General features: G+C 38.9%; 1 protein-coding gene across 1 annotated transcript in view; it reads right to left on the reverse strand.

Moving 5' to 3' along the window:
* Positions 1–3,794, reverse strand: part of PDE8B (phosphodiesterase 8B) — a 46,912-nt gene extending 43,118 nt beyond the window's left edge. Inside the window, exon 1 of the mRNA XM_074813165.1 lies at positions 3,738–3,794. Coding sequence (XP_074669266.1) covers positions 3,738–3,764 — 27 coding nt within the window. The 5' untranslated portion in view covers positions 3,765–3,794. The remainder of the gene's footprint in view (positions 1–3,737) is intronic.
* Between the last annotated feature and the right edge of the window lie 11,525 nt (positions 3,795–15,319).

A 15,319-nucleotide genomic window follows, 5' to 3' on the forward strand; every position in this document is an offset into this window, starting at 1 on the left:
CAGAGAATAATCTATGTATAAAGCAAAATCCTGTTCATTTCACAAATAAAAGTCATCCCCTTACGTCACTGAAACAACATGTCTGGGCAAAATTTTGCCCCAAATGCCCATAAGAAAAATCAATACTCTTTCATCTGTGCTGCTCTATGCAGCTGTGGTGTTACCACGTGAAATTCAACACCATCAGTCTAGAAGCTAGAAAGGGTGACCATAACTCTTCTCTTATCTTGAGCTGTCTGGATTGTTGAATTCTAAACAAAAAACAAATCAATTAATGTTACTGTGGCAGGACAATCAATCAAGGTTTTATTAAACAGTGGAAGAAAATTATATGCTTGAAATTTCCATAAATATCAAGAAATAACTTAAGAACTTTCAATTTATTAAACTGAGTATTTTTAATTGCAGTTAACAAATAGATTTGGGTTATTTGACACTTAGCATCCAAGGTAACTATTGTCACTCTACCTAATCCCTGATCTTTTTCCAGCCATTGAAGCGTTGGAAAGCAGGGACATAGTTAAGCTGCAGACTTTGTCTGTGAATACACAGGTAAAGTCCCTACTCTGATCTTCTGTTTGGTTCCATCTGCTGTTAGTTTAATTTTGTTCCTAGTTTGATCAGTACAATATGGTCCAGAAAATTTTTTTTGGGGGGGGGGGAGGCACATTTTTTGATATCTTCCTTCTCTCAACATTCCCAGTTTGGAAATAAAGGATTGCAAAATGCAATCATTTACCAGCTGTAAAATAATGGATCTTAATTCAACCACCCAATGGCCCACTGGTAGGTAATTATCAGTGTGTGAATCCTTCTGAGAACACTAACTTTGAAAGGTTTTTAAAAGTATTACTACCATGCTTTCTCATTTGTATGAAGCTTAATATAAAGCATCAAAACATAATGTAACTAGAAGTATATTGCAAGACATGCTCTCAAGATAAAAATATAATAATCCATATAAACAACACTGTCAAGGGAAAGCTTGAATTCAATCTGTGTTCAACGGCAAAAAACCCATGTAGCTATTTTTTGGTGTATACTTTGTCAGTGTTACTGTAAAAAGATCATTTTACTTGTGTTGTTGTGGTTTAGGAGCACTGTGGACTTCTCCTTTGGAGACCTTTATATTTTTTGGTAAGGTATTAGAAATTTTACCATTTTTCTAAGTATTTGCTTTGTACAACTATCGCATGTGTTGTTCTCATTTTATCATACAAATACAGGAAATGGACAGAGATTTGCTTTAAAGAGCTCAAAATAAAACAAGGGACACCATCTGACTACAGAAACATAGGGTACCACAACTAAACTGAGAAAATTACAAACAGCAATTTAAGAAGTAACAATGAAGTTACATAATTATTTTTATGTTATTATATCACAGCAAAAGAGATTTAAGGTGGAAAAGAGTGGCTCTGAATTAAATTAGGGAGGAGCTCTTGTTAAGCGTTGTGCATCACCATGCTCAACAGGGAAGACTGCCATCATTAGAACAGAAATGGGAGTTTGATGTCAATGCCCTGAAAGAGATGATGGCCAGTGAATGTCCTACGAGGTGAGAAAATTCAGTATTTGAAGGGAGGACACATCCAAATCTTTATCAGTCCTGGTAAACACTTCTGCAAAAGGTAAGACAGTGTTTTTATCTTCACTAAATGTTTATAAAGAACACCTTTCTCCTGTGTTCTCTGGAGAAAAGTCATTTACATGTACTTTTATCATGGTCTTTTCTAAGGTCTCAGAACCAAACCATGCCTATTTACAAGCCTTGATACAAAATTAAGGCAGATGTGCAAGCTGCATGTGGGGAGGGTGTTTGGAGGGTCAGAGTTGGTAGATTTGCTTTGGACTGTTCCCCTTGCCCCATAATGCCAGCAGCACCTGGGTCACAATCTAGCACAAACTGAACGAAATCTGTCCTCCAACACAACTGGTCATAAAGTTCAGTGAGGAATCTATTGAATAGTTTGTGGCAGGTCACAGTCACAAGTAAGGTCACCTCTCGAACAGAAAATACAGGCCATTTCGAGGTTGGCACTGGTGTCTCATAACAGCATAAAACACACACCAGAATAAAAAGAACATAGCTAAGAAAAGTCCTGGTGGCAATTGTTTTAACAAACTAAATTGACTTATCAGACAATTGAGAACATGATTAAGCACCCACAAACAGACATTTAAAATGTGATATTCAAGTAACTGTTTGCACTGCACAGAGGAAAATGTAACTCCATTGTCAATTTGGAATAAAAGATTAACACACAGTTTTAAATGTGTGGTTGTGTGCAATACTTGTGAAATCAGCTGAGGTAATGTGGTTTGTTCCACAAACAAAGGAGGTGGGTTTACATAAAGTTTTTTACCTTTACTGTAAGTAAGTTAGTGTATCACAATGTCTTTATGGAAAACTCTAGTTAATAGTTTTACTTAAGATTTGCTTTCTGTTTTTACTTAAGGTCTTCTACGGTAGCACCACAGATTCTCACTTGTGTAATGTAGGGACAAAATAACATCCACACCTGATATCAAGAAGAATGTCAAACACTTCTAAAAAACAAAACAAAACAAAACACTTTCCCTTCTTACATGAAAAATCTTCACTTGTAACAGCTAGCACTGGCACTATGATATTTTGGGAAATCCAATTTCTATAAAGTAAAATCCTGACATAAGGTCTGAGAGTATTTGTTAAATATCTGCTTGATCACCTTTGTGAAGATGATCACAGTCCAAAGAATATTTTTTTGTCAAGAGTTCCACACTTTTATGCTGAAATTCCTTGCAGAACCAAAGACTGGTCTACTGCTGAAGCCACTGTTCCACAGTTGTCTTACAATATAAACAGTTTCATCAGATCGAGTCATTGTTAAGACTGAATGCTTAATACAGAAATAAAAATGTAAAGCTTTATGATGCATATACACATGATTTATTTTCCTTGGTATTTTCCTTGAGAATACCATTTCTTCCACACGTAGGTTTTTCCTCTCATAGTCATATATTGGGGGGTGGGGGGAAACAACTAAAAAAGGTGACCAGTGACTAAATATCTCTGGATTTTACATAGTTAATTAACAAAAAGTTAATTCAGATGGATGCTGTATCACTAGAGCAATGTTAAAGACTAAGATTATTTAATTTCCTATCATCCGAGAGCTCTAACACCCACTATAAGCTAAAAAAATAACATTTTGCATCTATTTACTGCCTCAGGAACAAAACGTACAGAAACAGAAGCAAGTACGAGTGAGAGCTGTTGCTCCTTAAGCTGAAGTTCAACCTGTCTTGTTGGAAGTGCTGTGATTTCTTGGATTGGTGACCTGTAAAAGCACAGTTCTCTGTTCTGTTGTGCAAAACCCAGCAAAACTCAACAGGTACCTAAACTTTCTAATGGAGCTCTCTGCTTTGGTATATCAGAACTGAACAGCTTTTAACATCCAGAGAGGCAGCTCTTTCCCTTGCTAATGCACATACACACACACAACTCCTATTGACAGGACATATAAAAGAAATGATCTGATGTTAATAGAAATCTAAGCACCTTGTTTACCAAGTCAATTTACTTGTAGATCTCTTCTCAAGCAATCAGATAAACCAAAACACCAATTACCCACCTCACAGTCCTTGCACAAGTAAAATGAAAACATTATACTTTAACTATAGGGGTTGAACCTTAATTTCTTCACCCATTAACACTGAATTGACTGTATCAAGAAACTGAAACAGCATCTTACCTGAATTGGATCTTGTGTCAGTCTCATGGGCCCAATTTGTACTTCTGTAGTTGAAGCCTGCTGAAGAAGATTGATACAGATATTTTTTTTCAGTCTGGTTCTTAAGAAAACAGTATTTTACATGCAAGAATGAAAGATCAAACAGAACCATGAAACCTCTCAAAGGCAGGCAGACATATGACTAGCAGCCTTCATTTAGTTGCTTTGAAGTGTATCTTTTATGAACATGTCTTACCAAACTCCTAATTTCACTTGCCTCTAAGTTAAAAATGGTAGGGTTTTAAATAAGGAAACAAGAAACACCACTTCTTTCCCCTCTTTCCCCAACAGAGTACCTTGGTTACACAGAAGGACTTGTATTTTGCTTAAGACTACAGAAAACTATTTTTTTCTGGCTCAAAATTACCTTATCATTTGAATGCAATATAGAACTTGTACTAAAGATCTTGTGACATATATTCAATAATAATATTTTAATGGGTTTGGTTAGTAAACAAGTGACTTTTCAGACAAGATGACTTGCTTGGATTGCAGATTTTAAATTGTTTTCCAGAATCATAGCCTTTACTTTTCAGGAAAAAACATTGCTACCATGTGAGCCATGACATTTTCAGAAGACATGAGAGCACATCATTATTTAAAGCTACAGCAAGAAAGCCAGCAGATATTGTCTGTGCTTCATTGCCATATTTCCTAGGAGTTCAACTACCTTAATACTTTTTGTGTCTTGATACATTTCAACACTCCTCTCCTATACACTACTGATTTGTTTCACTTCAGATCATTAGCTATAGAAGGTTGTTAAGCAACTGAACAATACCTATGTCCTCCCACAGATGCATGTACTTAAGGAAAAGTGCCTTTGAACCCTTAAAATACTGTCCCTTCATGCGTATGAAAGATTATTTGCAAGTTAACAATATCCAAAAGGGCAGATTCTCTGCTTTCCTGGTACCAGTTACCCCAGGTGCCACGTGTAGGCAAGTTAAACCAATTGCCCTGCAAGACATGTAATTTGAACAAAACCCTAATTGTTGGCAGATTCCCAGGACCATTCCCTGACATACAGGAATCTTGGAGCCTTATTTCTGCAGCATTTTGCTCTGCAGTGCCCATTAGTTTGAGACTTTTGTCCACATATTGTCTTATTCTTATATTTAGTATTTTCCAAAGGAATGTGTATAAATATTCAAAATGGATGAAGTTACCAGTATTCAACTTTTTTCCTTAGAGAATACAATACCATGTTAAGTATTAACAGCCTTGCCTGCATGTGGGACAGTGGTATTATGTATAGCTACAACTGAGACGTTGGATTTTCATGCACCACTGAGCATCGATTCTTCTCAGCCCAACAATGTATGTCAGAAGGTGGTAACAGGCAGTACTCCAAAAGATTAAACTACAAAGCCTGCCACTGTTTTCCAAAACAAAAACTGCCCCCAATATAAGTGTAGTTAACCTCTCCTTTTCTCACACAAAAGATTCACTTGCAACTTGACCTCCTGTTATAGCAGCATGTAACTTAATGTCAGTAAGCATATCAGAATAGAAATGAAGTTAGCATCCACCACCAACCATAAGTTATGAGTAAGGTTAGAGAAACAGTTCTCTGAAAGCTCCCAACCCCTCTTCCCCGCCACCAAAAAGGAAAAACAGTATATTCATACTCCAATGGTATTACACAGGAAACCCTTAAATACATTTTTTATCATGATATAATTTGATTTTTTTTTAAAAAATAAAGAAGTTTTAAAGTAGTCTCATTGGGGGAATCTGAAAGAGTACATAAAAGACTTGGGTCAGTATCAGTGCAAAAGCTTCTGTTTTTTTACAACACACAGCTCTGACTGTCCCTGAATGTATTGATCAAGTGCCTGGGATCCTTCACAAAAGACAGTTGGAACACAGATATTTGTTTTATTATCCATTTATTAATGCTACTAGGGAACTGACATTGTAAAAGAATGCCTTCTACTCTTCTACCACTTCAGAGGACATCCAGCTTTAATTACTCCATTTTGTCCAAGATGGAATAACTGTGTCTGAGACATAGATCGATGCAGGCAACTTTATCAATCCTTTCACAGAGATTCCTTTATAGGCTAGCCACTTCTCTTAGCCTGGGTATTTTAAAAAAACAACAACAAAAAACTCACACAACTGTGACTCAAGGTTTCTCTCCCTCATGCCTCTGTGTCAGCCTCATGAAGAGAAAATACCTGAATAGGAGGACCTAAAAATCAGGGTCTCTCTCTCTTCCCCCTTTCAGTTTCAGGGTGTTCTTGCCTTTGCTAACAGTAGGAAAGCTTCATGAGGCTTAGAAAATCTGACAGCCCCAATGTAGGTGAACTTGCCCCCATCCCATGAAGACATGATATGATCAGAACCACACAGGGATGAAGGGGCTGCTATCTTTGAAAGATTGCCACATACAACCTTTAAGTCCCTAAACTGCTCAACTTCATTACTTATACAATACACTAAAACAGATGGGATCCTCAAATTAAGACTGGTAATGAACCTGAGCATAGGATGGATTAATAAACCTTCTCATCAGATACAGCAAAAACTATGTCTGAAATTCTCCTTTGTGGATTTGGAGTTGTGAGATCTGTTTTACAAGCCAGTCCCTTAGATTTATATGACGAAATTGCTCTGGGTACAAGAGACCGTCTCACTTTTCTCTTTGAAGACACTGCTAGAGGAAGCAGCAAGAATAACGACATGAGTGCCTGGCCTTTGCAAATGACCCAGATCTCTCCTTGGCCGAAGGAACTAATTTCACATCGAAGGAACTAATTCCACATCTTCCTAATTCCCAGTTGAGTCTGACCATGTGGATGTCGCATATTAGTGATACCATGACCATACCTCTGCTCATTTCCTGGCTTAGTATCTCATTGCTGATGATTTCCAATTTAAATAAATCTCTTATTATTTGATTGACTGTCAGGAAAGACTGTTAATAGATCTGCCATCTAAATCAATTAGTACAGGAGCTCATGACAAACTTCTGTGGTAAAACATGTGGTTCCAAAGAGGTCAGTGAGAGAATCTCTGATTTCAATGAGCAGAGGAACAGACACAGGGTTGGAAGCAAAGAAATCATAAACCAATCATCTGGGAATAACAAAAGCTTAAAAATAGTGACAAAATTTTTGTTTTAAGATTTTAAACTGTCCACTATTATTTCCAGTATCATTCTAGCCTCCTAAGCAATCTCCACAGGAATCAGCTATTAATCAAAGAATTAAAGACAAAGTCAATGGTACTTTCTTAATTTGTATGTTTTTATGTAAATCAGTGATCATCAATTACCTTACTATCATAGCAGTACCATTAAGCAAAATGTACTTACCATTTCATTAAAGTTCCACCCTTTTAAACCACCAATACAAAAATCTTTACCCCCCAATACGCCTGCAGACTTCCAGGCCCTGCAGTTTATGAATCATCATCAATTAGTAACACTGTAAAAATAAAAAAACAATCAGTACAGCAAGATCTTCTTGAATAATTCTTCATTGTTCCAGAACAACAACAGCAACTAGAGCCAACCAAGCAGTGAAGCAAAGATGTTGGTGAGTTCAGCCTCCTGGAAAGGCTCAGGATGGATGTGCCAGTTGAGAAGCATCACACAGACACCAAGGTCTATGGACACCCTTTTGGTCTGAAAGCTCCTTCCCCCTACCCACTGTATCTTCTTTCCCCTTTAGTCACTCCCACACTGATGCAGTAGTATGTCTTCAGATCTCTATCCCTTTGGTTTCGTAAGCAGGGCAGGTAACAGGAGTCTCTTTTCAATCCAGCTCTCACTGCACCGCTGCGTTCCCCTGGCTCCATCTCCCCATCTTTGCTAGGCCTCATCTCCATTTTTCTCCATCTCAGTCTTCCCCATCTACACCACTGTTGAGGGCTGACACCTCAGCCCATCCTTTGTCTATTACCATTTCCATATTCGATTATACCACTATTATCAACCTGAAATCCCTTCCCTTTTTTTCCTGGCCAGACTGCAGTCCTGAAAAAGATTACAACTGTGTGTGACCTCTACACTGGTCTTAACCTTGCCTGACTTCCCTTAAAAGACATAGGGCCCACCACTGTTCTCCAACATCTCTGGCCTGGAGCTGGTGTCCTGCTCCTCTTCCTGCGACAACACACCTGACCAGGGTGTCTGGGTCTTCTTCCACTGTTCAGCAATGTTATGCCTCTCTCTTCTTCCTCTTCTTTTCTTTGTCTTGTCTTTCTTGGAACTATATCCCAATCTTTCTCCTACTCTTTTACTTTTTTATCACTTCTGGTCCATTCACTGGCATTTTTCTATAGCTTAACACTTGGCCACTCTTTCTCTGTTTGGAGTCTCCCCATACTTATTTGTCCGCTTCAACTGTTACAAGGAATATCACTTGACCTGTCTAGCAATTTGTGTGTATCAAAGAAGGGACAGGTTTACAAGAGAAAAATGAAGACATCTTTTCATAAAGATGCCACTTCTGACTCAAGAAGCCCCTAAACGATAAACTGGCAGAGGCTGGGAGAATAAACGGGATAGATCCCTACATGCTCCTCCTGCTGAAGACTTGGTCCTGAGCTTGATGGCTTTTGGCCTGACCTCCATGGCTTTTCCAGACACCTTCCTTCCCCGATTCATTTGACTGCCTGCCTCTGTTCATCCTCTCCACCCACCAATACAGTTACTCTGGCAACTCTCTTTCAGGGAGCACTACTCTCTGCCACCTCTGTTATCAAGTTCTGTTTTTTTATTCTCCTCTCTTGCTGTGGCTTCCGGATTTGTGCTTCTACTTTCCCAGCCCTGCACTTCCCTGGCTCCCACTAGAGGGCTGCCAACCCACTCTGCTTCGTACACAGCTCCCTCTCAGGCCAGCCCACTGCCACATTTCCAAGGAGTCCAGAGGAGCATTAAATAGTTGGATGGCTGAACTCTAAGGTTAATGTAAGGTCATGCTGTTTTATTAACTGGAAATTATGATCAAACACACATAGTACTTAGAAGAAATAAGGCTTCATCGTCATTGGCTTAGCCACTGCAAACTCTACAAACATCCGTAACGGAAACCTGAACCATCAAATACATAGGAACTGAATAAAAAATATGCATACACATTTTGAAGACCTAGCCTATTCACGACATGTATGATATAAGCTTTCTGTAAGTCACAAATATTTTCAAAAACAGCAAGTATGAACTTCCTGTGGGGTGCTTGGCACCAAGAAACCAGTACCAGCGCAGATCCTCAAAGCATCAATAACCTTTACACAGGCTTCCACTTGTGGTAACACCATTGAAATAACTGGCTATACGCCATCTAATGCTAAGACCACAAAATTATCTAGGCTTCAGTTTCAACCCAAGATGACTCTCATGCCTTTCCTTCCTTAAACATTTTGAACTTGGGTTCTCTTTGCACTCCAGTCAAAGAGAAGTCTCTAAGTGTCACTCTTCAAAGTTCAGCAATACTTTACAGTCATGTTCCACGCCCCCATCAGCTGCCTCTCACACCACTGACATTTTATTGTTTGAAATCTAGTCTGATGTTGGCTTTCAGAAATGTCCTCCAGCCTAAGACCCTTTCTACTTCTCTCTTCACCCTTCAGAAGGTCCTCCATAGAATATCCTCTAACTTTGGCAAAGATCTTGCATTGTTTCTCCCTCCAAATGTATCACTGCAGGGAGTGTGCCTTAGAAATACTGACCTAAAGGTCCATTTACCTGAAACAGGAAATCTAGATTTTTTTTCTGGGCTTTTTTCCTTCTTTTTCTTGATCACATGAAACAAATTATTTGCTCCAAAACCAACTCCACTGAGGACTTGCATCTATACCCCTCTATTCCAGACCTCTTTCCACTTTCGGCAACAGAAATCTCAGCTTTTCCCTATGCATGTGTCTAGTTGCCATTTCAGTAAACTTCCCTTCCAAATCCATGTCTCCCCCATCAGCCTCCACCTGCAACCTTCTCTCGGGCACCATAAGTACTGCCACCAATCTTTTTCTGCTCACATCCACGACTGGTAATTCATCATCCACCCGAGTTTCTCTTAAGTCCTCCCACCCTTGCTCTTTCTAAATCTTGCTCATTCTACATTATCTATAAAATGTGGCCTTTCCTTCTCAACCAGTTTTTTCATCCAGCTCTCTTATTTTGCCTGCAGATTATTACAGCATCCTTCTCTTTAGCTGTGACACAGGAAAACTTGCCAAGCTTAAATTCAACTTGAAGAAGGATGCAGAAGGCAGAGACGAATCTTCTCTGCAGATGAAAGCAACAGAGAGGGAAAAAAAAAAAAAAAGGCTGAAAACAAACCTGTCTTCTCTCTGAAGACCTTTCCCAGCCTATTTCTTACCCCTGTGTGAATTATCCCCACTCCCTTTGACTGGGATGTCAGGCTGTGCAGCCTGACTATTGAGTTTTCAAGCTTCCAGGTTTTCATGATCTCTGCATTTTTGCAATGCTGACAAACAACAACAAAAAGTAACCCCAAAAGCCATGTCCCCAAGTGTTTAGACGGTTTGTAGATATGATGGTGTCACTCCTACAATACTGTCCTACTTCTGTCATCTGTGCCCTTGTTGACACTCCATCAACAGTTAAAGGCTACTCTGTCAAAGGCAGCAATGCTATTTCCAGTTTGCATTGTACAGCCATTGTACAGCCCTTCCTCAGCAATGGTGTCCTGGTCTTTTAAACAACAGTCACAGCTGTGGTTTTTTTGCTTTGTTGAAAAGCAAACACACCCAGGGCCAGGATATGCAAACAAGCTAGTACTTGCAATCTTTTTAAAATAATTTTGTAGGTTGTCTTTCAAATAGTATTTGCATATTTGTATTCTTGACTAAAATTTATTATCTCACTTCATGGTTTTTTTGCCCAAGGAAATGTTAATGAAATTTCTATCTTAAATAAAAGCAAAAAAAAAGGACGAAAACAACACCCACACATATTTTGCATAAAGCATTAGGGTACAAAATTTTTTTAAAGATAGGATGGGAAGTACCACCAAATTCTCTCAGTGTATTGATATATTAAATTGCAGCCCTGAATTTTTATAAACCTCATTAAAAAGTGGTATTATCCCACATTTTCAGGAATCAGTCCAGGTCTTACTACTGTAGAAAATACAGTCGGAACCAAGCTCTCCTTAAATGAAATGGGAATGTTTTGAAAATTATGTCCTCTCTTCTCCATAATTATACAACTCCAGATTGACTCAAATGGGATCTAACTGCTTGGAATTTAGGTCTTTTTGTTTTGCAAAACTTTAGTTAAATTTCAGAATGCTTTCTGTTTTTAAGAGTTACCTAAATTGTGGCACCTCAAATAAGTTAATGTTATAAAAAACCCAAAACCAAACCTAATTTTACAGCATACTCCATAAAGAAGATTATTAAACAGTTTCACTACAAAACTCTAAGATAAGCATAGTTTTTTCCTTAATATATTAATTTAGCACTCATTTAGGAGGTCTGCAATATATTTGCATCTTAGTTTTAACTCATGCAGCGTAGCATTTCCCCAGTCAAATGATTTAAGCACTTACAGCTTACTTATACATCAGGAAAATTTTACTGTGTAGTTTTGAGTGTACTCTTCCCATATGTATAAGCAAAATTCATGATCCATAACGGATTCTTCTTTTCCAGATACTATATGCAATACTATATGTTTCTTGACAATCAACAAACCTCAAAATTCCCTTGGGGGAAAAAAAAGTCTTTTACTTCTGTAGCTATCACACATCCAACTACTCAGCTGGGCCAAATCCTCAGCTCAGGACAACACATACAGAGGCATATAGCATGAAAACACCACATACACAGGCAATAAAGTGGACCAAAATCCACAAAGACACATAGGTTTGGCAGGTTCTGCTGTACTTCCATGCACCTAGCTCAAGGGTGGAGTTCACAAACCTGCAATGGTTCTTCTGCTTTCCAAAAGCAAGCAGAACTGGGATGAGGCCCTCCCAATGCCTCTAGTTGGCATTCCACACAAGGGAATTGAAAATTTTTAAAGGGGAGGGAGAAAGTCAAGGGGAAGAAGAGCTCTTCCTCCCATGACCTCTCTTACCCCTGGGCAACTAAGTTAGTCTCCTGTTGCATGCTCTCTCCCTCACCCATGACCCTTGCACCCCTTTTTTCAGTGACCTATGCCTGAAAAGGAGCCATAAGCATTGTTTAACCTCCTTTCCCACCTCCCTCTTCTCCATCAACTCTGCCTTTACCTGGTGAGGGAGCACTCACCTGGGAGAGAAGCATTTGAAACCAAGCTTGGCTGGGCATAGTCTATCATATACCAGATGCACCAGCCTACTGTTGTCACTGCATTTCCCATGTGCTCTGAGAATACCAGCCTGACTGGGTCCTTCAGGGGACCTGCCATAGAAATATCTCTGGCTGTGAACTCCACACACACTTCAGTGTGAGGTATGTGCCAAGACTGCATATCTTAGTAAAGCTAAGATTGGCAGCAGTTCTGGAGATAAGAAGAAGTTCTCACAAACACTTCAAAGTCTAAGGACCAAATGGCTAAAGTTGAATTTCTGTGAATTACACAGTTGGTAACCTACTGGATGCTTAAGTTGTTTTTTGAGTTTGGTTCTCAGAGTCTACTCCTACAACTGCTCTTACACAAAGCTGCAAAGATCTGTCTGATAAGAGTCAGCTTCAGGAACAGATGTTAAGATTCTATCTTTCCTCCTTCATCCTCATTCCACTCTACACGGTTTCCTGGCCTGTGCTTCAAATAAGAAATTAGAAAAGTAAGTATTCGAAAATGCAGATTTGTTTTTTCTCAATTTCTCACTCCTTTTTCCCCCGGCAATATAATTCATCTATTTTAAAGCAATTACAAACAGTAGTGATAATACAATCTTGCTGCTTCAATCTAACATCAGTGGTAAGCAAAGAAAAACAAACCAATGGGATCCAAGTAAACCTCTGAAAGACATGGAGAAGAGAGAGGGGAACAAAGGACTGCTAGCACAAACAGATCACAAAAATTAGGTCATCCTTAAGAGAAAAAGAATTGAGAAAAACAAAATGTACCAGTCGAGTTGCTAGCAATTTTAAGCAACCTCTTGAGCAAGCAAGCTGACACTTGTAAAATAATTCTGTGAGCTCTAATATAACAAATGTGTGCCTGATATAAAATGATAACTGAAAAAGAATACTAGGACTTTTTGCATTCCATTGACATTTTGGTAGCAGCTTCCTTATGAATAACATTATCATAATAGGAAGTAGAACAATCAAGTAGAAAAGATACTACTAACAATTACTTTGTTAAATTTGTCATACAAACTACCACTGTCAATCAGTCCTCAACTCTGCTCACAGCAGCAGCTGCTTTAAGACCTGTAAAGGGAAGATAGACTACAAAAAACCCATAATCCATAAAGGGTAGCCCATGTCCCTTTTATTCCTATAATTCACAGATTAAGGCTTCCACAGAATCTGGAAGCAATCCTGCAGGTTTGTACATACAATTTCCCCCCCCCCACCCCCCCCATTTTACTTACATGGATTCAAGGTTCATGATCTGCACATTGGTCCTACTAAGACCAGTATCATTATTCTGGTTCTTGATATTAGCACAGAATAGATGTGGTGTCCAAATTACAGTTGGTTGAACACAGTTGATTAGGACATCCCTTAATAAAAACCCACAGATCTCTGGGGAGATTTCTAAACACATTCCCATGTCCTTTTTAGAAGCTCTGTGAATAACAACCAAAAATCAGTCAGACCAACCAATCTTGGCCCAACATCCTATCTCCAGAAGTGGCCAACACAATATTGAAAAATGCAAACACACAACTGAAAAATGCAAAAACAGGGCAAGAACAGAATGACACTCTCCCTTATACCACCTAAAGTTGATGCTGATAGCTCATCTCAGCTTATGCTTTCCTTACATAAAAAGCCATGCTAACTCTTCTCCAGCACATCATATTATCATATTATCCAATTACCTACCACATCTTCTTGTGCTACCTTTTATCTCTTGTCAGTGTCTTGTTCAGTATGGAAACAGAACATAGTTCCTAGATGATCTTAGGTCTTCTAAGGAAGTCTAATGTGTCGTTATCCAATTTTCATTCCTCTGGCACTGAGATCAGTTTAAAGAACAGGTGACACACCTCAGTAGTTCAGCAATTTCAGATTTATTTCATTTGTGAACTCCTGGGTCAGTATGCCAACTGGGTTGTGGCAATCTTTCCTTCTCCTTCACCTCCTCCCTACAGCAGAGCAATAAATGGCCCACATTCCCAGATCTACTACCCTCATGTTTCTTGCTCAAAAGCAGAGTGCCCAGAGAGGTGACTCAGATGACTTCTTATAGACAGATGTTAACTTGTTCAAAAATGAAAAAAACCTACCAAACATCCCAAAAGCAAAAAACAATGTGCAGCAATTTTTCCTATTATGGGGTTAAGTCATGGCAAAAATCTAATGCATTGATTTCCAGTAGTATTTTGACAAGGTATTCCTGCTCACAAAGCAGCAGGACACATAAATTAAGGGCATACCTTTCTCCACTGACTATCTACAGTGCCTCAAGGTCTACAGCAGTAGCAAACTTCCTCCCTTTCCCCCAGGTATTCAGAACCTGAATAGGAAGAAGGGCCTAACTAACGTCTAGAGATGCTCAGTGAAACACCTCTGAGTAAAGAATTACAAAACTGTTGGCTTGAAGGGGCCCCTGAAGGTCACCTAGTCCCTCCAGGTGGTGCTATTGCAATGCTAGATCAGGTCAGGCGTGTCTTTGCCTATCCCTTTCCAGCATGACTGCTGCTCAGGCAATCACCTCCCAGCCTGTACTGACAAGAAAGGAATTAAAATCGATAGGCTGGCCGAGTGCGTTAACTTCTGAACTACTGTGTAAAAGAAATATCTGCTATCACAATGTAGCCCTGTTTTGTTTCATCCTTTCCCCTACCTGCAATATTGAGTAAATTCAGACCAAATCAGCACATCTTTTTTTTAAAACATGCAAATTTCACTTTGAAATACTTTTAAAAGTGAACAGTGAACACACCCTATGGACTCCACCAGAGATATGAAACTTCAGTAACTCTCAGTATAACTATTGTGGCAAGTTCAAAAAATTATGGCTTCTTTAAGAAAAATATGCTTCCACATTTTAATCCAGCAGCACACAGATAATAAAAAAACAGACTTGTGTCACAAACAGCAGCATTTTTAGACTCGTGGAAAGAAAACCAATTACAGAATGCAGTCCCCAATGACCTCAAGTTTATTTTGAATATTGACTTTGTCAACAGAAGTTTCTCTGAAAGTGTATTTATTTTGTTAGCACAGACATTTCACTTCAGTAAATACACATGGCAGGTAAGTTATGTTAATGTCCGTGCAGTGTGAAGAGGCATGGGGAAAACAAACTTTTCCAAACATCGGTCACAGTAAGGAGAATCTGTCCAAGACTTGTGGATTTTGACATGGTGAGACCTCTTTCTGTAAATCCATTTGTCATTACTGTCCATTCTCAACTCTCTAAGAGCGTGAGTCACATGTGTAGAATCCAGTCAAATATC

The sequence above is a fragment of the Strix aluco genome, chromosome Z, assembly GCF_031877795.1.
Source record: "Strix aluco isolate bStrAlu1 chromosome Z, bStrAlu1.hap1, whole genome shotgun sequence".
NCBI lineage: Eukaryota > Metazoa > Chordata > Aves > Strigiformes > Strigidae > Strix > Strix aluco.